This window comes from Grampus griseus, assembly GCF_964374135.1.
Source record: "Grampus griseus genome assembly, chromosome: 16".
Taxonomy (NCBI): domain Eukaryota; kingdom Metazoa; phylum Chordata; class Mammalia; order Artiodactyla; family Delphinidae; genus Grampus; species Grampus griseus.
Genome location: NC_139010.1, coordinates 80,256,582 through 80,282,923, shown reverse-complemented (window position 1 = coordinate 80,282,923; position 26,342 = coordinate 80,256,582). Strand labels below are relative to the sequence as shown.

Here is a 26,342-nt window from a genome sequence, read left to right as displayed (position 1 = left end):
GGCACTGGGGACACCCCTCTGTGAAGGAAACAGGTGTGAAGCCCTTACTGACACCATCCTGAACTATTACGGTGTTAAAACACGGCAAGTGTTGCAAACAAGGTCAGCTCCAAGGAGCTCCCCTCCCCTCACATCCTTAATGTTCAGGGGCCAAGCTGTCCCCTTCCCCATGATCAATGGCCATCCTCAGTGTAACTCAGGTTTACTGAGAGCCTGGGGGACTCACTGAACCTCAGGTCAGGTGCTGTCCTTGTCCCCGTCATAGAAATGAGGGAACAGAGTCTCAAAAGTTCCCATAACTTGACCAGGGTCTCCTAGTGTGTAGGGTTGACACCAGATCAGCCCATTATTGTGAGTCTCAAAGCCCCGGCTCTTCCAATGCTGCAGCACGGCCACCGATTGTAGAAATCAAACAGGAGGAGGCCTTTCAAAAGGAACTGAGACTTGATAAACGTTTGCTTTTGTTTTTCTTAGATCCCATACATGCGCAAACATAAAACAGTTTTCCCAAAAGATTCAGCATCGGAAAGAATGGTTTAACTACTGACCTCTTTTTTTAAAATGTATTTTATTGAAGTAGGGTTGATTTACAGTGTTGTGTTAATTTCTACTGTACAGCAAAATGAATCAGTTATACATATATATTCTTTTCATGTTCTTTTCCATTATGGTTTATTACAGGATATTGAATATAGTTCCCTGTGCTCTACAGTAGGACCTTGTTGTTTATTCATTCTCTATATAATAGTTTGTAGGTGCTAACTCCAAACTCTCAATCCATCCCCCACCACGCTGCCTCCCTACTGGCAACCACAAGTCTGTTCTCTATGTCTGTGAGTCTGTTCCTGTTTCGTAGATAGAGTCATTGGTGTCGTATTTTAGATTCCACATATAAGTGATATCTTATGGTATTTGTCTTTCTCTGTCTGACTTGCTTCACTTAGTACGACAATCTCTAGGCCCATCCATGTTGCTGCAAATGACATTATCTCATTCTTTTTTATGGCTGAGTAGCACTAACCTCTTAAGCTCTCCGTCGTGTCTTTTGAATCTCAGTCCAGCTGAGAAAGCACGTTGGACCTCGTGAACCTCTGTCAATGCTGGTTTAGAGGCTCATTGAGGTCAACTGACAAAATTGGTTTTGAGAAAAGACGAACATTTATCACTTGTTTAATTATTATTCCTAGGGTGTGCCTTCCTGCCTCCACTTTTTTTTTCTGGTAAAAGAGCTTTGAAAAGCTAACTTTGGCAAGCAACAGGATGGGTGATTAGGTTGTGGAGATCATGAATATACAGCCACTGAGCAAATAGAAAAAAGTAAAATCAAAAGACTCACTGTTGGGTGAGTGGGTACTTATGCCTAAAAATAAGATTCCCCTTGACAGCATCACAACAGAATAAAAGGGTCAGCATCAAAATAAGCTGTGGGGCTTCCCTGGTGGCGCAGTGGTTGAGAGTCCGCCTGCCGAGGCGGGGGGCGCAGGTTCGTGCCCCGGTACGGGAGGATCCCGCGGGCCGCGGAGCGGCTGGGCCCGTGGGCCGTGGCCGTTGGGCCTGCGCGTCCGGAGCCTGTGCTCCACAGCGGGAGAGGCCACGGCGGTGAGAGACTCGCGTACCGCAAAAAATAAATAAATAAGCTGTGAATGAAGGGAGTGTGCTGTGGAAAACAAAGACTTCTTTTAACCACTTTATGGAGTTACGATTGACATACAAAAAGTTGTACGTATTTAGTGTGTACACCTTGATGAGCTTGGCGGTAAGTGTACACCTGTGAAACCATCCCCACGATCCATGCTGTAACCGTATCCACCCCCTCCTACATATTCCTCCCACCCTCTTTATTATTTACTATTATTTCTGTGTGTATGTGATGAGAACACTAAACGTAAGATTCACCCTCTTAGCAAATTTTTAAATATACAGTGTTAGCAACTATAAGTACAGTAGATCGCTAGAATTTATTCATTTTGCATAACTGAAACTTTGCACACTTTGATACCTCCCCATTCCCCCCAGTCCCTGGCAATGACCATTCTACTCTCTGTTTCTGTGGGTTCAACTTTTTTAGATTCCACGATCATGCAGTGTTTGTCTTTCTGTATCTGACTTATTTCACTCAGCATCATGTCCCCCAGGTTCATCCATGCTGTCACAAATGGTAGGATTTCCTTCTTTTTAAAGGCTGAATAATATTCCGTTGTACATATATACTAGCATTTTCTTTATTCATTCATCTGTCAGTGGACACTTAGGCCTCCTCTGTGGCTTGGCTCTTGTGAATAATGTTGCAATGAACATGAGAGTTCAGGTGTCTCTTTGAGATCCTGATTTCAATTCCTTTCGATATTTACCCAGAAGTTGAACTGGTCATCGTATGATAGTTCTACTGTTAATTTTTTGAGGAACCTCCATACTGTCTTTTGCAGTGGCTGTATATATTCTCACCAACAATGTATGAGGGTTTCCTTTTCTCCACATCCTAACACTTATCTTTTTTTTTTTTTTTTTTGATAACAGCCACCATAATTGGCATGAGGCGATAGCTCATTGTTGTTTTCATGTGTATTTCCCTAACGTGTAGTGATGTCGTCCATCTGAATGTCCTCTTTGGAGAAATGTCTTAACAGTTCTTTTGCCCATTTTTTAATCTCGTTAGGACAGAGACTTGTGTCCAGTTCAGGGAAATGCCCTATGGGAGGAGTTTGGGAGACTCTCTTAAATGGTTTTTAAAAAAAACAGAGAATGGGAAAATAAGAGGTCTGGGAGGGGGGCAACTTAGTGCAGAGGTCAAGGGCTGAACCTGTTGCTGGTCTCGACTGCTGCAGGGATTTTGTTTGGTTTGATTTGTCTGCTGCTTTGTTTGTTTAATGAGATGCTGAACGTGTCTGGTGAGGAATCAGGTTGCAGAAAGATGGACGTTGTAGTAATAAGAACACCATCTGGTCCCTGGGAGGAGGCGAGCATTGCCCATCATGACGTTGTCACCTTGGAAGGCGCGCGGAGCCTCCCCAGAGCAGGGTGCAGAGAAGGGCAGGGGGCAGAGCTGGGCTTGGGGAAGTTGGCATCCTGGCTGATGTGAGAGGAAGAGCCCAGACAGGACACCGGTGTGGGCAGGAAGGCAGTCCCGGGGCACCACACAGGGCACAGCTTATCTGAAGAATGGAGAACATTTTCCTGAATTTCTCACGTAGTCTTCAACAGATACCACTATGATAGGATTCGAGAGCCCTCAGAACCTTGGCAACGCAAACCCCAGGTACATGTTCTCTCGTTCCTTGACCGGAAGACGTGCTAAAATGGCCATTTCCTGAGCTCTCTGGCTCCACGCCCCTCTGTACCGGGCACTGTCCTGCTGTGTAAAAAGACCATCAGATTTTATGCCTCCGTGGCCTCTGAGAGCAGTCTCTGCCTTGCAAACGCAGGCATTCGTTGAAGCCAGTGCTTGCTCCAGTGGGGAGCTTCGTGGGGCTGGAAACGTGGTGTAAGACCTCCGCATTGCTCGTTCTCTCTCTCTCTCTCTTTGCTCCCTCACATTAGTCATCATTATTCCTTGGAACCTGCTTTAACTTGCATTTTCTCACCGGAGTCGTGTGGGAGTTGTTCAAGAGAGCAAGCCTTCCCTTCCCCCGCAGCCGGCCAGCCACCCGCTTTGGGGTTGGGTCGGGTGCGGCCCCAGAGCCAGGCCTCATCTCTGGAGAGGCCGCACGTGCCATGGGCCCGGTTAGCAGCCCTCCAGAAGAGGGAGTGATGAAATGCATGCTTTGCTGTGAGCTGAGGGGGGCTTGTATCAGGCATCAGCGAAGATGCCAGGTGTGATTTCTCGGGACGCTGAACATATCTTCCCTTAACCTGAAAGCCTCGTGCTGTTCCAAGAAAAATGTTCAAAACACTTGCAGGTGGTGAAAGTGCTGCTTTGCTTCTGTTTCAGGTGCTAAACCTGCCCCCGGGATCTGCTTCGAGAGAGTCAACTCTGCAGGCGACCCTTACGGCAACTGCGGCAAAGACTCCAAGAGCTCCTTCGCCAAGTGCGAGATGAGGTGGGGTCCGCCTCCTGACCGCGCCGTGCCTTTGAACTTCCCAGATCGCTTAGGGCTGCTTCCAGACGTTCCCTCTTTGAGCACTGTCTGTTCTTGCCTTTCCAGAGATGCTAAATGTGGAAAAATCCAGTGTCAAGGAGGTGCCAGCCGACCAGTCATCGGTACAAATGCCGTTTCCATAGAAACGAATATCCCCCTGCAGGAAGGAGGTCGGATTCTGTGCCGTGGGACCCACGTGTACTTGGGCGATGACATGCCGGACCCAGGGCTTGTGCTTGCCGGCACAAAGTGTGCAGATGGAAAAGTAAGACCCATATGCTCCCTTGCATCACAAATGTAAGTCTGGAAGGGGGCCCACTGAGAAACGTCCTGTTGGAGAACCGAGTTACAGGGTTGGTTTGTTTTCCTAAATCCGCTTCTCAGAATGTTGCCTCTGAAATTCCGTTCTTTGCACCTAGAAGAAAAAGTCAATAAATCCTAGATCCTGGTCTGACCATTGAGATGCAGATTTGGGAAAATCAAGCTTGTTTTCTCAGCTCTTTAGTGTTAATAAGTCATGTCTACACTCTGGATGTTATGAGAGCTTCCAGCCAGGAAATTACGCTGGAAGGAAACACAGCAGCATATTATATTGTTTTTGGAAATGTGGTTTGGGTTTTTGGCACGGTGGGGACTTGTTCTCACCTGGACAGAATGGGAAGTCAGATGTAGTTTCAGAGACCCCCATACAGGGACAGGAGAGGGGAAGAGATAGGATAAGCTTAAAGCCAAAGGGTGTTCTTTTGGAGATCAGGGGGAAAGGTAGACTGAGATACTGGGGGTTGGGGGGCGGGCAGTTAGAAATAAAGTCCAAAACGAAAAAAAAATTTTTTTGAGATTTTTATATTCTGCCGCATTGTTTTTTCCCACCAAACTTTCTCATCGGACTGAATGATAGCAAGTTAATAAAACACTTTAGGAAAGAAGATGCTTTTATTAGGCTCCTCCTTTTCAAAATGATTATGAAATCATTACTGACGTGGAGGTCACAGAGCAGAAGGGAAAGGTGCTGAGTCATCTCCCGTCGCAGAGTCCCTGTATGGGGGTCTCTGAAACTACATCTGACTTCCCAGTCTGTCCAGGTGAGAACAAGTCCCCACCAGGACAGGAGTTCCCTCCACTCCACCCCCTCCCCCTTGCCCCATACGCCACAAGTGCTTTTATCCTTAAGGCAACAGGATGATAAGTGAAACATGTTATACATTCTGGGTGTCTCCTTAACCACCCCCATTGGCTTATATTCAAGCCTTGACATTAGACTGACACCATTTAAACTGTGGTCTGAACAGCTAAGGCCAGGTGCATCTGAACGCTGAAATTCCAAGGACTCCATTTATCAGTGAGCTTCTCCCTTCATGTGCAGGATTCCATGTGCTTTGATCTCCTGCCTGCAGAACACTAGTTCTTTGAAAGCCGTCCTTAGCCTAGCCCGTGGGTTGGGGGAGGGCAGCACGCATATGCTGTGATTCTGCCTGGGGTCCTGCTGTGTGCATTGCAACCACAGACGATTTCCTTTCTTAGCTGGCATGTGACAGTCCCCTCGGCCAAGATTCCCACCAGCCCTGAGAGCTGCTTGGACCAGCCCGTTTTTTCAAAGGGCGTTAATCTTGCCTCAGATAAACTGCTGGGGTCAGATGGTGAATGTCTCCTAGGAAGGTCCTATTTGATTAAAAATGCTTCTGTAATCTAAAAATTAGACTTTTCTCCCTTTGACTCCACTAATTTGTAACATCTTACGGGAGATAAAGAACCTGATCCCTTGAGTCTGGACTATGTTATGCACCTTTGAAATAAGACTAAACTCTTTCGACCAGCCCAGTACCATTTACCAAATCGCTGCTTCTGCAGAGGCTTGAGAAACACAAGGGAAGCGTCTGTTTTACTCTGCTGAGCATTTCTGTTGATGGTTTATGTCATCGATGATAGTACTTGTCAGTCGGTATTTTGGAAAATTTCCCATAGTTTAATATCTCCCTTACCAGATTCAAGGATTCTTGGAGTCTCTGAGTCTGCATAGGGCCAGGTGAAGGACTAGTCTCTTTTGTTCTCTCCTACATCTTTTAACGGAGGGGGAAATGCTGCAATATGTAGATTTCATTGCAAGCTCTAAACAAAAATCACGAGAAGGTCAGTTACCCTAATTGCAGGATTGACCAAAACCATATAAGATGCCATGAAGATAGACGACTTCCATAGTGTCCACATTGATGTGAGTCTTGAAATGGGCTGAGTGTGGAGGGCAGGCGTCAGGATCCACGTCTGGGTCCGAGGCAAAGTGCATTATTCATATTAACTGAGTGATGGTCTTCCCCAAGCTTTCCTTTGCTTTCTCTTCTTTTTTTTTTTCTTTTTTTTTTTAAATTTTTATTGGAGTATAGTTGATTTACAATGTTTTGTTAGTTTCAGGTGTACAGCAAAGTGAATCAGTTATACATATGTCCACTCTTGTTTAGATTCTTTTCTCATATAGGTCATTACAGGAGTATTGAGTAGAGTTCCCTGTGCTACACAGTAGGTTCTTGTTAGTTACCTATTTTATATATAGTAGTGTGTATATGTCAGTCCCAATCTCCCAATTTATCTCTCTCCTCCTTAACCCCTGGTAACCATGTTTGTTTGCTACATCTGTGACTCTATTTCTATTTTGTAGGTGAGTTCATTTGTACCCTTTTTTTAGATTCCACATATAAACAATATGATATTTGTCTTTCTCTGTCTGACTTACTTCATTCAATACGACAGTCTCTAGGTTCATCATGTTTCTGCAAATGGCATTATTTTGTTCTTTTATACGGCTGAGTAACATTCCATTGTGTGTATGTACCACATCTTCTTTATCCATTCCTCTGTTCTTAAACACACAGCTAGATGCATGTGCGTGTGGTTGTAGACAGACTGAGGTATTTGCTGTGTTTCCCTCCTCTCCAGATTTGCCTCAATCGTCGGTGTCAGAACGTAAGTGTCTTCGGTGTTCACGAATGTGCGGTGCAATGCCACGGCAGGGGGGTGAGTAGGTGAACTGCCTTTGTATAGCCGGCCCACAGCAAGTTCAGCACTAAATCATTCCTTTGTAAAGGATTTTTGCCATCCATAACTTTGTAAAAATATAGCAGTCAGTGTCTCCTCAATATTTTCTTCTGAAGACATTCATTTTCTTTAACCTTTACATAGCATAAGAAATGGGATTTTTATTTAACAAAGAAAATCAGATTGAGTGATAATTATCTTTTAAGTTAACATTCTGGATTTTTTTTTAAAGGGAACTTTGTCATCTTCAAAGTAATTTTAACATTAACCTTCCGTCGTGAAGAGTTTTGCATTAGCGTTTCAAACAGAGCTGTCCCTCCTACAGCCAACATTCAGAATATGTGTCTGAATTGAAATACTTCCAAAAAGAATTAAAACAAAGAAGACAGGACATACCGACCACATGTTCTTAAAATCACATACAATGGGTGTCAACTAAAGAAGGCTGTTATTTTAGTTCAGAGAATTTTGGTGGGGGGGGGAAGAGGATTCTAATTTTTTAAAACCTAGTTTATTTTTTCTGATGGGCTTAATTATTTCCAGTGGAATCATATTAATCTTGACTAGCTATGCCAGTGGTTCATTCGTTTTTCTGAAAACTTTTCTACAGATATTGTGCTCCAAATTCTATTTTTAAAATAGACACTCACCAATGATTGTAACATAGAATTACGGAGGTTTGCATAAAATTACTCTTGTGCTGTAACCATAAAGGATTGCAGTGTCACCTCAGATGGGTTTGTTGATGGTGAGTGTAGCTGACTGTCAATATAAAATGGAATCTTTTAATGTCTCCACTGGATCTTAGATTTCTTACTAACGGCTGGAAGAAATGACCTAGCGCAGCCTTACTATTTGGCCGATGAAGCGGTCCAGGCCCCGGTGGGGATAGTGACACGTCCAAGGTTACACGACCAGTTAGTAGCAAGGCTGTGTCAGGGACCCTGGACTCCTCCCTCTCCAACATCCACACACTGGAGAGGCCATGACTTGGGAACAAGTAAGGACCCCGGTCCTTCCCTCGCGAGGCCGGGCTCACCAGCAGCGCCTCCAAGTGGGGTGTTAGGGCTGTAATCTCTGCCACAAGCTGCCAGGAGGGCACATGACTGTGATTTGCAGCAGGAGAGACCAGGGCGGGCAGGACAGTGCCTGAGCCCCAGGGAGTCGTACCTCCACAGCAGCATCTCTGAGGAAACAGGCAGGACACGCAGACTCGAGGCAACGTGGGCTGTGCTGCACGGTAGTTACTTCTGCTTAGCGTCAGCTTCATAGAAACACACTTTCTCACTTATCGTAGGCGTTCCTGACTGTTGGCCTTCTTGGAAGCATCTGGGGCAGGTGGTTGATTCAGAAAACAAGAGTCTGTGAAAGCAGGGAAACATCGCAAGTGAGAGAAATGCCCGGAACATTTATCGTGTCTTAAAATATAAAAGTGTGTGTTTGGCTTCATCCCGCATCCGTAGCTCGGCCCTGACTTCAGTACACAAATTATCCAAAGTGCGCCATCTGTGACGTACCGTTTGTTGCTCTAAGCGGAAGGGAGACACTCAACGCGCAACCTTCCTGTCTTTTGCTGCTTTTCCTGATCCTTTGTCAGTTGTTCCGCCCATTCCAAGTTTGTCCAAAGTTCTTTTTAGTGACTGGCATTTATCCGGCGTTCCCAAAGCGTTCAGCCTCATTGTCATAGAAATAATTCTCTCTTGTTTTCACACTCGTACTCCACTGGTTCCGGTAGTAGTTCAGCAAATTCCATGTGTGACAGCCTCCCCGAGCCTTCCGTCTGAAGGTGCCCAGGGTTGGCGGGCCCATGATGCCCAAGGGCATGGATTCCGTGTCCCTGAAGCAGGGGCCCCTCCTTACCACGGAGAGGGCTTCTCATCTCGGCCAGATCAGGAGGGTTTCCTGGATTTAAAAAGAGGGACATGGAGATTGAGAAGAAAAGGGGTTGAAAGGAGTGGGCGAGCCCTAACTGTCTCGATCCTTCTCTCAGTAGCTGCTGATGTAACAGCAGCACATTATGTTAATCCGCAGCCTCGGGCTCTGGGCTCACCTGTGTGGTGCTGGGTTTAGGGTTTATCCTCACAGCCGCATGTACGGAGTCTGACTGTATCGGTGGGATGGGGGCTCTGACCACAGGGCCTTTGCTTTGCTCTCGGGCTCAATTAGGGCTCAGAGACTTAGCGCTGCCCCAGGGGGACGTGCGTCCTAACCCTGCTTCCCTCTTGGTGTCTTTCTCCTCTGCTGCCCGAAAGGTGTGTAACAATAGGAAGAACTGTCACTGCGAGGCCCACTGGGCCCCTCCCTTCTGTGACAAGTTTGGCTTTGGAGGAAGCAAGGACAGCGGCCCCATCCGGCAAGCAGGTTAGTGGTGACGGCGCGTCCCAGGGAGTGGGCTGAGCTCCTGGGGACAGTGGGAAGCCAGGCCCTTGGGGGATCCTTCCAAGCAAGACTGAGGGCTCACCAGCCGTCGGGCGGGTGCACAGCCGCAAACCCAGTGAGGACCCCACGCAGACCTCACACAGCCCGAGGCCTCTCTGTTTCCAGACCCTCTAGTCGTTGCCTCATCTTTGCAGAGACTCGTCGCTCTGCTTTACTCAGAGGCTGAGTTCGCCGGGTCTTAGCCTGTGACATTTTCTTAGCTAAGGCCATTCTACCGCAGACTGCCAAGTGGGTATGAACTTCATTGTCGGATCAAAGGAATTTGTCAAGGCCAGCCTCTGTGTACGAGGGCTAAGAGGTGTGAAGTCAAATGCCTTTTAAAGCTCTTGCTAGAAAGACCCCCTCCTCTTCATAAAGGGACGGGTCCCAGCAGCAGCAGCAGAGATAGCAACGGTTTCTCTTTGCTGAGCTGCTGTTACCTGCCCTGCTTCACGTTTTATATGCATTAGCTCATCGAATCCTTACAAAAGTTGGTGTTATTCTTCTTTCCTTGCAAGGGACCCGAGGCTCAGGGAAGTTAAGTAACTTCCACAGAGTCACACAGCTAAGCCTGAGGCACAGTCTACCCGTGAAGAAGCCCCTAAGGGTGGCTGTGCTGGGCCTGTCAGTTCTTTCCTCCTCAAAGACGTTGAGAAGTGGTCTGCTAGCGCAGGACCGTCTTCTCGGAGCTCTTGTCAGCCAGTTAAGGGGCAGGCCTGAGCGATGCCCACTTTAAAGTGAAAGTGCAGAGAGCCCACCGCGAGCCGGGGGTGGGGGAGGGGGGTGTGGGCAGGCAGGAATGTCCCGAGCACACTTGTGCTGCCACCTCGGTGCCCACCTGAGCCCCTGGACGCTCAGACGGTGGCTAACGCCACTACAGAGGACGTCATACGTCCTGAGTCCCGCTGTGACTGGAAGGGTTGAATCTGTGGCTTGGCTACTGTTTCCATGACAACAGATACAACACTGCTCTACGGGACCAGGCAGGGGGCACAGGGCCAGGAGGGAGAGACCCTCTGAGCAGGCACATCTGGAGAAACAGTGTTGTGAGGAAGGGAGGTGAGCTCCTGGGCACCCTTCTGCTTAGGGATGGACGTGTCTCAACACCGCTCCCGAGACCGGCCCCGCAGCAAGTGGAAAAGGGGCCCCAAGGTCTTTCCTCTTAGCACACATCCATCCTGGGGGTAATAAGCCAGGCCTGGCCCAGCGTCCCCGCCTTGATGGCTGGCCTCTTGCTGCAACGTAGTCAATTTTCTAATTGGCCATCAAGAGGTTATTGTTAAAAAAAACAGCGTTTTAGTTTTTAATGCATCGGGGACCCTGCCACCTGTTCCATCCTCCGCATTCAAGTGAGCCAGGTGGCGCTCGAGGAATTGCACAGGATGGCGGGAGACAGGCCACGTGCTCTGGGTCCCTCTTTGGTGTGGGCACCAGGGGGACTCAGGTTTGGGGGTTTCCTAAACTTGGGGCGAACCCACAGAGTTGCCAGTTCTTCGTTGTACCAAGTAAGAATATTTTAAAAATGGAAGCAACTGAAGAGCCGGACTCATCCACCATTGCCGTCATATTATAAAAGAAAGTAAGTTTACACTCCTCCCCCCGAAACGCCTACAAAAGAGGGGCCACGAGAAGCCGGCTGATGGCTGCACGGGGCAGAGCCGCGCCCTGGGCCTCAGTGCCCCCAGCCCGCCTGCCTGCCTGCCTGCGGCCCAGAAGTTCGTGACGCAAGTATTTCTCCAGCATCAGTCGGGCACCAGCCGCTCCTCTGGGTCCTGGGAGACGCTCGGCGGGCACAGCGCGGACGAGAAGCTGTGATGGGCGGGGTGACAGTGAGACTCAGGAAGGTGGGCCACGGGATGGAGGGGACACGGGGCAGGCTCGATGGGACGCGGCGCCTGCACTGGATGCGGGGATGGCACTGCCTGGGGTTCTGGCTTGAGCGGCTCGTGGAGACAGGCAGCCTGGGGGGCAGGGGGAGCAAGCTCAGTGTGCGGCCCAGTCAGCGTTTGACTGATGACTCATCAGTTTAAGACGTAGGGATTTGGAAGCATGGAGCTAGGAAGTATGGCCGAAGCATGTTGCTGCTCGCTTTTTAATGAGCTGTGTTAAGAGACAACAGAATCCTCACCAGAGGCACCTGCGACTGCCAGCCCACAGTCTCGAAAGAGGGACATCTGGGCCAGGAGACCAGAGCAAGGCTTTTCCAGTAACACTTACAAGTGAATCAAGACGGTCCCGTGTTGATTGTCTGCCTTAGACTCAGTCACATCCCTCTTAGGACTCGTCAGCTGGGGACGAAGTCCAGAAACAGAGAGGGTGTGAAGTCTTTCTCCCTCCGGGTGGGAGCTGCTGCTACTCTGGTTCCCAGCCAGCTGGATGTCGTGGTTGGAGGTGGGGTGGGAGAGCCCTGGTGACAGAAGCCACCTCCACAGCTGTCACCAGCAGCCCGGAAGGACTGCAGGGCACCTACCAGGGGGCACACAGACTGATGGCTGCTAGCAGGAGAACAGAGACGAATGAATCGAGACCTGCGCTCTCAAGGAACTCACCGCCCTGGTGAAACTGCAACTACGGCTCCTCCAAATCCGGGCGTTTAGAGCCCTCCCCAGAGGCCCTTGACCGCAGCTGCAGTTAGAAGCCAGCGGGGTGGTTTGATTTTCCCTTCCTTTCCACCTTTGAGGAGTCTTCGTGTGTCTGCACTAAACAAAATGGGATCCTATCACAGAAAGGGGGGATGTTTCCTTAGATAAAATAAACAGCATCCTCCCAGAGGAAGGGGTTTGCCCCCCGTCACAGGCTGCGTTTTTAAGTCCCTAACATAACGAAACAGCACCCAAGGGCATTTAAACTGAGTTTGCTTTTTCACCTTCTAATTTGATGATATCCAGAAGTAAGGTCTTGGTCTAAAATAAAAAATACAAAAAACAAAAATAGAACAGACGCCAACACCAAAGAATGAGAGAAGGAAAGAGCCTGCAGGAGCATATTTGTAATGGGGGCTGGGAAGATTTCAGGTTGGGGACCACTTTAATTCTGATGGGATTCCAGTGACAGCTCCCTGTTACTTTCGCCAGCATTCCCCTGCTGTTGTCGTGCCTGGGGGGCCCGTGTGACCAGGGAGATGGTCCCACTGGCCAGACTGGATTCCCATTTAGCAAGTTCCAGACTTGTCAGAAATGAACACTGACAGGGCAGGTTGCACCTCAGACACGACCTGTGAAGTGACACTAATTTATCAGTGCACCATCCAGGGATTTACTCACTCCATTTCTGGTCCTTCCTTCAAAGTTCATTTTGCCGTAAATGTTACAGTTTGACACTCCCCATATTTCAGTTCTATGCCTCCTTCTCTGAGTCAAATGTGCTTTGTTTCAGGTAACCAAGGTTTAACGATAGGAATTCTGGTGACGATCCTGTGTCTTCTTGCTGCTGGATTTGTGGTTTATCTCAAAAGGAAGACATTGATACGACTGCTGTTTACAGATAAGAAAACCACCATTGAAAAGCTAAGGTACCCTGGGTTAGGGTCATCTTTTCAAGAAATGGCATTTGAAAGAATGTGCAATGGGCTGCTTCGCACTGTGTCTCCTTAGCAAAGAAGAGGTCAGATTTTCTGTTGGTTCTGGTGTTTTAACATTTCTGCCAGACCAGCTGTCCCCTTCACTTTCCCTTCAAACTATTTGCAGTTTATTACATAAATAAGCAGGGTGTTGATGAATTCCACTGGTGTATTTTTCCCACCCTTACATTGGTACTTTTTACAAGGTGGAATATTAAAACATTTTTATCAGATGGGGTAGCTTTCGATCCAAATGTATTCCAGGACATCATCGCTAAAATGCCAGCTTCATGCGAAATGTCTCCCAGGCGTCCCCAGCTGTGTGCCTTAGATTGTAAGAACTAATTTAACAGAATAATGGCTTGGGGGGAAGAAACTCGGTATTTATGTTTTAATCTTGTAAGAGTGTTAGATAACTTTTCTCTTGCATGTTTACCACACTAAGTTAAAAGAAGTGAATTGCATTTTGCGTGTCACTGTGAACAAAACAGAAAAAGTCAAGTCAGGCAGAGGGGACAGCGCCCTCGCCAAGCGTGTCTGGGATTGCATTGCAGGTGTGTGCGCCCTTCCCGGCCGTCCAGTGGCTCCCAGCCTAGTCAGGCTCACCTTACCCACCTCAGCAAAGGGCCGATGAGGAAGCCGCCACCTTCCAACACACCTAAGGTGAGTTTTGAACAAACATAAGAAGCGAGGCTTCCCTGGGGGCACAGTGGTTGAGAGTCCGCCTGCCGATGCAGGGGACATGGGTTTGTGCCCCGGTCCGGGAAGATCCCACATGCTATGGAGCGGCTGGGCCCGTGAGCCATGGCTGCTGAGCCTGCATGTCCGGAGCCTGTGCTCCGCAACGGGAGAGGCCACAGCAGTGAGAGGCCCGCGTACCGCAAAAAAAAAAAAAAAAAGAAAAAGAAGCGAGCAAACGCATGAAGACTCAGGTTTTTCAATAAGAGCTTGAGCAGGAGTAGACCCCGCAGCCTCTTGCTGTGAGACGCCGGGTCAGCACCCTCGGGACCACAGGGGCTTCCCGAGGTGATGGCTGGCGCTGGAAGAGGCTCACGGTGCCAGGTCCCACGGAGGCCATGTGCCCTGCGGGACATGCTACATAGTCATCATCCCTCCAGTCACCCAGGTGGCCACAGTCCTAGGAGGCCCACCGGGTATGCTGACCAGGCAGGCTCCTGCATGGGACCCCTTCTGTGATTTGAGAATGCCACTGACTGGGTTTGGGAGAGCTGCTGTGGCCCGCGGCTACTCCCAGGGTATTTCTGAGAGTTACACTGAACCCTTGGTCGGGCCCATTGTGCTCCAGCCCTGGACTATAGAAGCTCTGTCCAACCTATGGCTTCAAAGAGCTGGACGCTCAAACCAAAGTACCTCGTGGTTCCCTACTGTCTCTTCACTTTCCTGCGACCTTGGTGAATTATGACTAGTGTTCACTCTGATATCTAGGCTCCCCCACCAAGTGTTTTTGATGTACCTATGGGTTGGGTTCCAAAGAGGAGACAGCCGTTCCTAATAAGTATTATCCCCTTTCACCCCTAACCGTGGGAGACAGGAAAAACAGCTTCATTTGCAAGAGCCAAAGATGCAGTTTTAGCTTGAAGAGCCACAAACCAGAAATTACCCAAATATCAATCAACAGGTAAAAGGGTAAACACACTTCAGTATGTTTACACCGTGGAATGCTACTCAGAATTAGAAAAAATCAACTATTGATCCACACGACATCTTGGATAAATCTCAAAGTAATGATGATGAGTGAAAGAAGCCAGACCAAAAATGATGATTTCATTTATATAAAATTCTAGAAAATGCAAACCAATTTATAGTGACAGAAATCGGATCAATAGTTGCTGGGAGAAGGAGGAGGGGGGGCGGTGGGAGGGAAGGATGACGGACTGATGGATATGTCCATCGCTTTACTTACTGTGATGGTTTCATGGGTGTGAATCTATGTCAAAATCTACCAAATTGTACATTTTAAATATATGCAATTAATAGTCGATGAAACCTCAATAAAGCTATTTATAGAAAGGAAGAAAAAAGGGAGGCAGGGAGGGGCAGGGGGCATGAGACCCACACTGCCTCCGTTCTCATCTGTTGCTAAAAACAAGGCCACCCGGCAGGAGACAGTCCTCCAGACTCAGACCCTCACCTCCGCCCCGATGCTCCTTCCCCAGGAGTTTTCCTCAGTTCTCATCGAGCCTTGTGCACGCTGAATTACGTCTCATTTTCACAAGTCCTCTGGAATTTCCTTAAGATCTGGTCTGTGTCTTCATGTGTGTTGGTGCTTCCTAAGGTTGCCTTGCACCTACTTGTTAACGAATTAAACCAGTTTTTAAACAATGAGATAGAAAGCAGCCCGACTATTCCAGGTTTGGGGGTGGGGGAGGGTGGTTTGTTAGAATCCGGAAGCTGACATCAATAATTATAGATTCCCTCTGCTGTAATTCCTTGATTTCTTCCCCTCCTCCACCTGCCCTCCCCCTGCAGCTAGAGCAGATGAGTTAGCACTGCTTGTCCCTCCAGGGATTACACAGTAATGACCACATCATGGCTCTTTGCTCTGACCCCGCAGGACAATCCCAGGAGATTGCCGCAGTGTCAGCATGTGGACATCAGCAGACCCCTCAAAGCCCTTGACGCCGCCCCTCTGCCCAGTTCTTCTCAGCGAGGACTCCCGCCCATGCACCCGGCTCCTCGTGTGCCCTGCGTCCCTGCCAGACCTCTGCCGGCCAACCCTGCACTCAGACAGGCCCAGGTACGCCCTCAGCTGTTAATTTGATGGCGGGTCATTCAGATCCAGACTCTGCTACTTGCTACAGTCTGAACTTGGGCGAGTTGCTTAAGTTCTCAGCACCTGTATAAAATGGAGATAATTCAGCTCCTGAGATGGATAAACAGGACCATCCAGGTAAAGCATTTAGGACGGTGCTTGGCGTCTAGCTATGGTGCAATAGATTTTAGTTATTATTAGGAATATTTTTATCTTTTCTATTCAGAATAGCGAGGGTGCCCATTCAACTTGTCATCTAGACCATGACACTTTTGAGAATGACAGGTGGCACTGTGAATAATTAGGCCTGGGCAATAAAACAGAGATGATCACTTTAGGAATGATAATGGGCATACTTTCTTACCTTTTTCACCTTCAGAAATTATTTACAAAAATGTTACCACCGATTTAGTTTCTCCATACCAGATGCAAGAGTGTATAAGACACTTTGTGTATATGACCTCACTTTTATGCTGTTTTTGGAAGTAACAGTTTGTTATGACATGAACAACAGGAAACTGGAGGTGGGGAGAAAAGTAAAAGCAACCAAATGAAAAGCACAAAGATATAATCACTGGTCATTTTTCATTGCTATCAATGTTATATTTTCTTCTATCAATTTCTGTTTACTTAAATGTCTATTTAACATAATTTAGATTATTCTATATGTATATTGATCTATATATATACTACTTTTTTGCCTTAAAGTCATTCCCATTTACCATGGCATTAAAAATTGTTTAAAATGTTATTTTATCGACAGCACTGTATGTGTATATAGAATACTTTTTTAAGTGCTTGCCAATTACTGGGCATGTTTGGATGTCTCCAATTTTTGCTATTATAAATAGCTCTCTTATGAAGGTCTAGATAGATAAATTTTGGACCACTTTAATTATTCCCTTGGAGAGATTCCTAAGAGTGAAAATACTGGGTTGAAAAATGGTACAACCATTTTAAGCGTCTTAATGTATAAATTAAACATTTTTTCAGGATGGATATGCACTTGCATTCCCATACAGTACAGAGCATACTAGTACTAAGTATTAACATTTCAAAGCTTTGCGCATTTGATGCATGAAACAAAATACCTTTTTCTGTGTAGTAGTTCTGTAAATTACTGAAAGGGATGTTGAAGTTTCCAACTATAAAGGCGTCTCTTCTCGGCCATCAGTTTTTACTTCATGTGCTTTGAAGCTCTGTTGTTCGTGGTACAAAACAATTAGGATCATTGTGTCTTCGTGGTGAATTGACCCTTTTATCATTATGTAATGTCCTTTAGCTCTGATGACTTTGTCCTAAAATCTACTTTATCTCACATAAATACATTCACCTCAGTTTTCTTTTGATTAGGGTTTGCAAGGTATGTGTTTTCCCATCTTTTTACTTTTCATCGACCTATGTCACTTTACTTGAAATGAGTTTCTCAGAGACAACATATAGTTGGGTCGTGTATTTCTTCATCTGTTCTGTCAGTCACTGTCTTTTAACTGATGTGTATAGACCATTTACTTTTAACGTAAGTATTGATATGTTAGAATTGAAGTCTACCGTTTTTATCATACTCCTCTTTCCTGACTTCCTGTGGGTTTGTTGAACATTTTTCACTATTCCATATTGATTCATCAGGAGTGTTTATATTGTCTGTCTGCACTTTTTTGTATGGCTGCCCTAGGGCAGGATTTCTCAACCTCAACATTGTTGGCAATTGGGGCTGGATGACTGTTGTATGGGACTGACCCATGTATCATAGAATATTTAGCAGCAACTTGGTTTCTACCAACTATAGATGGCAGTAGCATGTGTAATCATGTCTCTAAACATTGCCAGATGTTCCCTGAGAGACAAAAGTCACCCCTGATTGAAAACTGCTTCTCTAAAGATTACAATATAGGTACATAATTTATCACAGTCTACTAGTATCAATATTTCATCACTTCAAGTGGAATGTAAAAACTTTACCTCCTTTTAGGTCCCTTTATCCCTCTCCCTTTATGATATGGATGTCTTAAGTGTTACCTTTATGTAGTGAGAACCACTTCAGATGTTGTCAGTTTTGCTTTCAAACATCGAGCATAATTTTTTTAAACTTAAGAAGAATGGTTTACAGTATCTACTCATATAGTCACCCTTTCCATTCTTTCTTCACTTCTGATGTTCCAGGTTTCTTTCTGTTATCATTTCCTTTCTGTCTGAAAAAACTTCCTTCAGCTATTCGAGTTAGCCATTCAAAAGCAGGTCTGCTGGTGACAAATTCTCTTAGTTTTCCTTCATCTGAAAATGTCTGTTTCACCTTTATTCCTGAAGAATATTTTCAATGGATATAGAATTCTGGGTTAACTGTTTTAGTCTTGCAACATTTGAAAACTGTTGTTCTGCTTCCTTCTGGTCTTTATGGTGATGAGAAATCCACTGAAAAATTCCATCCACAGTCTCTGTTCCAGGGAAGAGATGAGTTCTGTTATTGCAAGGAGGGATGGAAAGCAGGGCTCTGCCAGCCCCAGGATGTGGTGCCCAGTGGGGACAGCAGGGCATGGCTTTTTCCTAGTGCCCACCCAGAGGTAGAGTAAGGTCAGGTATGGTCAAATGTTGCTCTTACTGGGTCACCCTTCTCCTGTTCTTTTAGCTAAAGATAGCAGGCTTTCCTCCAGCTTGTGTGTGTGTGTGTGTGTGTGTGTGTGTGTGTGTGTGTGTGTGTGTGTGTGTGTGTGTGTGTGTGTGTGTGTGTGTGTGTGTGTGTGTGTCTGTTGCTACTGGCATTTCCAGATGGGGGCCTCTCCAGAGCCCAGGCCAAGATATAAAGAAGGGGAAAACAAAAAACAAGGGCTCACTACTGGGTCGTTCCTTGAGTTCTGAGGTCCCCAGCCAGTCCATTTACTTTCCTGCAACTTTTAGAGTGTCAGCTGCTTTATGAATTTTCTCCAGGCTTTTTTGTTATAATTTGCAGGAGGACTAGGGTGAAATGTGCTTATTCCATCTTGTCCAGATCTCATTTCTTTTTGCATTTCTTTGATTGCCAGGACACTTAAACTGCTTTTTGTGTATCTATTAACAAATGGTGTGCTGGTAAATTGGCTGTCCAAAAAAGAAGCCTTGATTTGTAGGTAACTTCTCGGCTGTAAAAACTCCCCCATGATCAATTTCAAGTTATTAACGTGATGTCACTGAACAAGAAGTAGAGAATCAGCTGACATGAGCTGGTTACAGCTAGCTCCAGCATACAGCTGCTATTAACTGTATTTGTTCTGTAAGTTGTCTGTTCCCATCCTTTGCCTGTTTTTTTTCTCTGTGAGAGAGAGTTTTTCTTTCTGATTTGTTAGTCTGGTTTTTTTTAACATCTTTATTGGAGTATAATTGCTTTACAATGGTGTGTTCGTTTCTGCTTTATAACAAAGTGAATCAGCTATATATATACATATATCCCCATATCTCCTCCCTCTTGTTACAGTTCATTTGCTTAATGGGTTAAGAATATTTACCCTTTTCCAGTAATTTACTGTAAACATCTCCCTAATTTGTCTTTCAGTTTTATTTATTTATGCTATTTTTTGGTATAAAAGAAATTCCAGTTTTTAATATTTAATTTATTAATCTTTGGTGAATTCGCCCATTCCTTTTGCGCTTACGAAGTCCTCTCCCATTTCAGTCAGTTAACATCCACCTATAACTTCTGTTTATTTTGTTGTCTGTTGACCATTCTGTCAACAATGGTTTTTGAACCTGTCTTGGATTTACATGGGTGGAAGGGGTGGGCACCTTCTAAACTTTTCTGGACTTATTCGAGGATCTGATGAAGGCTATGAACCGTCAGAAGATGCACCACTACTCGATATTTTGTATGCAAATTTCAGATAGTCACAGAGCCCATAAGCCGCTTCCCCAAGGATTCCCTGGTACTGAGGCTTTTCCTGTCTCTGTTTAAGCCGCTTGCCTGTGTACCATGTGAAACTAGGACTGTCTCTAATAAGAAGGATATTTCTACTTGCTGGTGTCATCTTTCCTACCAGCAGTGAATGCCTACAGAAGCGACGCCTCCAAGAGTTCCCTTTAAAGCAGGCCCCGAAAAAGGTCTTCATTCTGTTTTATGAAACTGAGGAAACGTTACCCTTTAAACATGAGTAACTGAAAAATCCACACTTCTCACTCCAGGCTGGTGTCTGTCTGTCTGGAGCTTTTCCGAGACATACGATACAGATTAAGCTCGCACTTGCCCTCCCATCACACACAGGGAACTGGCGTTGATTCCACGCAAGTGCGGTGCCTATTCGGAGGTGGCTCTGGTTTGGCAACACGGATTGAATCCACTGACCCTTTGTACTTTAGCATTACTAGTACCCTGTCCCACATGACATGACAGACACACGGCTACATGGCCAGCCCTGCCTTTTTCATCCAGACTTACCATCTACACTTTCTGGAAGGAAAATGCTATCATAAACACCACAGTAGTGGTCAGCCTCACATCTGAAGGGTAAGTTAGCTCTTTATAGAAAATGTTTGATCTTTCCATCAAATGTTCTGTGTGATTTTTAAAAATCAAGGACAGTTGAATCAACTCCTTCTCTTGTCCACAAATGGGCCTTTCTGGGCTACCATTTCCTTCTCGGGGAAATGAGCCTTGGAACTCAAGCTTCTCAAACTGACTCCTCAGCCTTGATGGAGGAAACGAACTTTCATTTCCTTTTCATCCTGTCAGCTCTTTTAGAGGAAAATAATTCAGTGTATTCATCTAGCTTTTAGCTGACTGCTGCCAAGTTCTGAACCACAGCCTGAGCGCGAAAGGCAAAGTGTGGGCTTGAGAAATGGCTAGAAAAATGATGAAAAAAATAAGAGGTCACAGGGGGTGTGTGGGCACCTACAATTGTGTGCATAGGCAGGGAGCATGATAGACCGTCGTTGCTCTGCTTGGCATTGCATTGGCCCTTGCCTTACCTTGTATATTAGGTTAGCAATCCACCAGGAATGGGCACTTAAATGAGGAGATCAGACAAACCAGCAACCATTTCCATCTTATAAGCCACGACAGAAGCACCAGGGGAGGTCTTCTGCACTGACAGCTGCTGGATAGAGCGTTTATCTCAGGCTCTGGAAGGGAAAGAGGAGGAAAGGAGAACAGGGCAAGTTCCAGGAGTGGCTACAGAAGGTTCCCAGAGCGCTTTGAGAGGCTTTCTGATGATGGTTAATCTTAAGGTATTTTAGGTGTTTTTTCTCTGATTAAAAAAGTGTTCAGAATCATCTAATTTTGTACCCCAGAAAAGTCAATTTTACTGTATGATCGTTTTTTAAAGAGTAATGTATAATAAGGGGAGGAAATACACATGCACACCGAACACGTGTCTTGAGCAGAATTCTGGAGGGGCGTCTTCAGGCAGCAGGCTTGAGCTCTGACGCCCAGGTAGGGGGAGAGATGGGGGCACGTGAGCTCAAGAGCTGTGCTTCATAGAGCGAAAGGATCACTTTCTCTCACCCCAGACATCGTTTGTAAAGTCAACCGACTTGACTTCCGGGAGGAAAGGGGGCCCCAGAAGCACTGGGAGAGCCAGCGACTCTAGGAGAAATAACATCGAACACCGAGTTTTATGTTTCCCTTTTCTGCCCGTACATCCCCAAACCTCAGCGCGGGGGCCTAACCAGCGCGGCCTCGTGCCGGTCTTGAGTTGGTCGGCAGATGAAGGAGAGGCTGCAGTCTCACCAGGGGCATGTGTGCAGGGGGAGGACGGCCTCCTGCAGAGTCAGGCCTGAGCTGCGGGGAGAGGACCCAGACAGCAACCTGGAGGAGCACAGGGTGGGAGGTGGCAGGCGCAGCCCCCCGACACAGACACCACCCAGGGACCCTGATACCATCACACAAGAGAGGGTCTCAGGTTACTAAATATGAATTTAAAAATAAGTGTGACTCAAAAGACTAGAAAATGTGAAGACATTCAGGTGACATTCTTACCCACCAACACCAGTGAGCCTAACTTTATTCCCGGATGAGAAAAGGAAAGGATCGGGGACAAACTCTGGGAGTTTCGTTAAATTTCTAGGATGCGGCAAACTGAAATCCTTTACGCAGTTTATTATAATTAATAGGCTTCATTCATTCACTTAAAGTTTAAATAAAAACACGTTCAATGTCACATCTACGAAATAGACTTCTCTGCTCACAGAATTATGTCTAGAGAAGGCTGTGCTGAGAAGTTGGAGATCAAAACAGTTTTCTGCTGTCAGTCTGAAATGTGCCATGATTCTAACGGGAGTGTAACTGGCACCTTCAATCCATAGATGGGCCATTCTTCTAACACGTAAAAATCGCATGAAAGCATCACTTAGCATTTATCTGTATTTTTGTTAAGGTTTGCCCCTTAAAATGGCATTTGAACTAGACGTGCTGATGTGTGGTCATACGTGATCTGGACTGTTTTATTTTTTTAAGCCCTTAGTTTCCTGGAAAACGTTAGGACGTGCTTTTTCTCCGCGGAATCTTATCAGTGAGTCATACTAGTGAACTGACTGGTTAAGATTGTTTTTCCAGTCAGATTAGCTTCTTTACTAGAACAATAGGAAGCAAAAAAAACGACGACCGAATCTGTCTCTTAGATTTTTGCCGAATTAAAGTCCTTTCCTGAGATGGCAGATGGGCCTGTGAGAATATTTACCAGCCCTGTTTCTGGCACAACTGGTCTGTGCTGCAGAAATTTCAGCAATGGCAGGATTCATTTTTATTCTTATAACCAAGTGGTCTATAAATGCCTATGTGTGTTTGAGTTCTTTCACTAAGTGTTTTGGTATAAGGAGCTTCTCAGTTGTGTTTTGAATTGTTATGAAACAGCAAAGCACGTATTGAGCGCCAGTTATGTGGCTGATGCTCCCGGGCTAAGCACCTGGCCGGCATTTCTAACGCGCTCAAGGAGGCCTACGGGGCAGACAGTGCCAACAGCCCCACTGGACAGAGGAGGAGACGAGGCAAAGTGAGGCCAACTAGCAAGACCTCCCAAAGCAGGAGAGCCAGGGCTCAAGCCCATGCTCTCCACCTGCAGTCTTAAAATGGGTGCACGAGCAGGTGACTGGAGAGAGGGGAGGGAGGCAGAAACTGCAGGAGGACTGGCATGATGTGCGTGTTTCAGATCACTGACTCCCTTGATGATCTTTCGTTCATTTTCCCCACTTTTGCCACAGAGATAAAGGTGAAGGGTGGTGGGGGGGTACCTTCTGGCATCGTGCAGAGCCTCAGACTATAACAAGAAAATCTTGCATTTCTCTTTGCTTTTGCTTGTAACAGTGTCATACTCCAGCCATTCTTGTCTAATATTGTCTTTCTTGGAACCAGCCCTTGTTCAGAACCATAGCAGTAGTTGCATTGCATTCCGGACATTCGCAGCATCTTAAATGAAAAATCCTCCATGCATTTTTTGTAGAGGTGGAGATTTTCAGTCCAGCGTTTCTGACAAACATGACATTTCTCCTCATCCACACCTTACCTGTGTCTGTAGAACATACAACACACCGTATTTTGTAAAACAAGAGTAGCCAACCTTGTACATCTCTTCTAAGACTGTAGAGAACTCAGACTTGGCTTCAGTAGCCTCAGAGGGAGCGGGGAGAGCTATTGCAAGGAGCCTTCCCTCTCCCAGACCACACAAAGAGCGATGAACAACTAACACAGGCTCTTACTCGTGAGAATAACTACTCATTCATAAATGCTTTATAAGGATATAAATAGGAGCCAGAAATATTAATTTAGACCATGATTGAGGAACCATCAGGTGATAGCTGGTCGCTCTGAGGTTGAGCCCAAACTTTCAAAGTCATCTTCAACAGAATGAATTCAGTATCTGAATGGATTTGAAAGAGGATTTGCACCCTTGTGACCTGTGTGGGTGTCCGATACTTAAACCAGCACTCACAAGAATCCATTCATCAAGATGTTCTCCCAAAGAAGTGAGATGTTGATACAAGAAAACTGATCATTATAAAAGCCTTCGTTACTTTAGGGAAACCCAAAGCTAATAACCGAGAAAACGTGCTGGGAAGCGTCCTCTGTGCCTTCTCTGTGCTCCCCAGATTTCACCCTTTTGCCCAGGTGTTCTCTGAGACCCCCCCCCCGAGCCTTTCTGTAGTCCTCCCAGGGGTCTCCTTACTCACCTGCTGCCTCAGCGCAGAGTTACCCGGACACCTGTCCTGCCCCGTTTCAGAAGGCGCAAGACTGAGTTATTCATCTCCAGGTACACCTCAACCCAGGCCCTTGAACACAGTAGACGGGTAGGAAATATGCTGAATTGATGTGAATTTTCAGTAGTAAATAATAAGCCTTGTCACTGGCTCACTTACTCCTGGGGGGGGAGGGGCTGCCATATCAGTGAGTCATGGGTTAGCAGACGTTAGAGTCACTTAACTCCTATAAATGTAAAGTGTAGTTACCAAGGTTTTGGACTCCTGCTAACCTCTGCCTGCCCAGTACTTCCAGAAACTTCAGCTAAAATTTGTGGGGTTTCATATCATACACTGATTTTTTTTTCTCTATCCAAGCCGTTTATTTGAAACGCCAACTATATGTAGGATAAAGTCAGTGTTACATGCTTGTCAGTAACTAGAAATACAGAACCAGTGAAAACCTTTGTACAACCGTAATGACACTCAAAAGAGAAATGTATCATTTTACAATGCTTCACACAGAGGAATTCAACTTTGAAGGTATCTAAATAAAAATACATTTCTTTAAAAAATACTATGTACAATTGAAGCGTAACCAAGTTTTACAAAGTACTAGTCATGCAGGTTGTAGGAAACACTTGCATAGGACATGAAATCAGTTTAAGAAAAATTTCTGAGCCTTTAGCACTGAAGACACTTGACGTTATACCAGTAACAACCACAAGAAATGCAATGTTGTAGAAATTACACTAATATTTACATGACAAACCCATCTGATGTCTCTAAAGGTACTGCACGTGGAAGCACCCTTATCTCCCTGGAGAGAAATAACTTCAGAGGGAAGCCGTTTAACTCATTACAGTAATCAATGGCATGTTTGTTTTCCACTCACTTCTGTTACTATAAACACCCAGATTGTACATGAAAAAAATGGATGCCTGATACTTTACCTTTATATTTTGTAACAAACAATGGATGCCTATAAGTAAAAAATTCCAACAGTGTAAAGGGTTATTAGAAAACAGTCTCTCTCCCACCTTTGTCACCAGGCTCCCTTCCCAGAAGCAATCATTGCTACTAGGCTTTTGTAAAATGTAATTTAGAATACAGTGAAAAGTCTCTTCCACCTGTCTCTCTCTTCAGAGTGAGAGATTATGGAAAATTTGGAGATTTCAGACACTCAAAACTGGAGAGGAAGGTACAGTGAAACCTGGCCGCCCGTCACGCATCTTCAGCGACCATCACCTTGCTATCACTCTTATTTCAAACCTTAGATCCTTGTTTTGGATTCAAATGGCAGCACACTCTGTACTTCTTTCCACTTTGGTTATTCCAGATCTACCCCATCCTTTTCACTGGCTGTGTAGTATTTCACGGTAGAGCCACACCGTAGATTCTTTAACCAGTCCCTTACTGATGGCCACATGGGTGGTTTCCAATCATTTGCTACTTCAAACAGGCATAGTCTTGCCCAGGTACCTTGGGCCGATGCATGACGATGGACGTGGGATAAATTCCTGGGAGCACAATTGCTGATCAAAGGCCATATGCATTTAGAAATTTGGTAGATGAGGCAGAAATGCTTCTAAAGGAGTCGTCCCAATTTCTCTTCCCCGGGTCTTCACCAATATAGTGCGTTCAGAGATTTTTTTTTTATCTTTGCCAACGTGATAGGTTGGAAAGAAAAGTATCTACGTTTTTCTTCCTAAAAATGAGATGTAAGATCTTTCCACAGGTTTAAAATCCATTTGTTTTTTTCCCTTTTTCATAAACTGTGTTGTCGCCTCCTTTGCCACTTTTTTTTTTTTTTTTTTTCTGTATGCGGCCCTCTCACTGCTGTGGCCTCTCCCATTGCGGAGCACAGGCTCCGGACGCGCAGGGTCAGCGGCCATGGCTCACGGGCCCAGCCGCTCCGCGGCATGCGGGATCCTCCCGGACCGGGGCACGAACCCGCGTCCCCTGCATCGGCAGGCGGACTCTCAACCACTGCGCCACCAGGGAAGCCCTGCCACTTTTTATTGTCATGTTTAGAAAGGCTTGTCTACCCAAAGGTTACAAATATGTTCTTCTATTTCTTATACCTTCATGATCTTTTCTTCACATTTAATATTTGATCCATCTGCTCTTTAGTGCATAAAATGAAGTAGGAATCCAACTTTATTTTTCTAGATGACCACCTAACTAACCCTCAACACTGTTCATGGTATTTGTGTACTTATTTGTCCATTATTGGCTTATCTTTTCTTTATTAGATTTACCTGGTTTCTCCTCAACTCCTCCTACCCCCAAAGAACCAGCCCTAGATTTTATATATGACTTTCCTTTTACTATTGTTAGACCACAGAAACATTAC

At 45.9% G+C, this 26,342-nt stretch overlaps 1 protein-coding gene across 1 annotated transcript in view; it reads left to right on the top strand.

Annotated features, from left to right (window-relative positions):
- ADAM12 (ADAM metallopeptidase domain 12) overlaps window positions 1-26,342 on the top strand; it is a gene marked incomplete at both ends in the record, with an annotated part of 387,447 nt that overhangs the window by 339,668 nt on the left and 21,437 nt on the right. Inside the window, 7 exons of the mRNA XM_082673912.1 lie at window positions 3,929-4,037; window positions 4,143-4,341; window positions 7,005-7,082; window positions 9,356-9,464; window positions 12,897-13,032; window positions 13,635-13,743; window positions 15,656-15,838. Coding sequence (XP_082530038.1) covers window positions 3,929-4,037; window positions 4,143-4,341; window positions 7,005-7,082; window positions 9,356-9,464; window positions 12,897-13,032; window positions 13,635-13,743; window positions 15,656-15,838 — 923 coding nt within the window. The remainder of the gene's footprint in view (window positions 1-3,928; window positions 4,038-4,142; window positions 4,342-7,004; window positions 7,083-9,355; window positions 9,465-12,896; window positions 13,033-13,634; window positions 13,744-15,655; window positions 15,839-26,342) is intronic.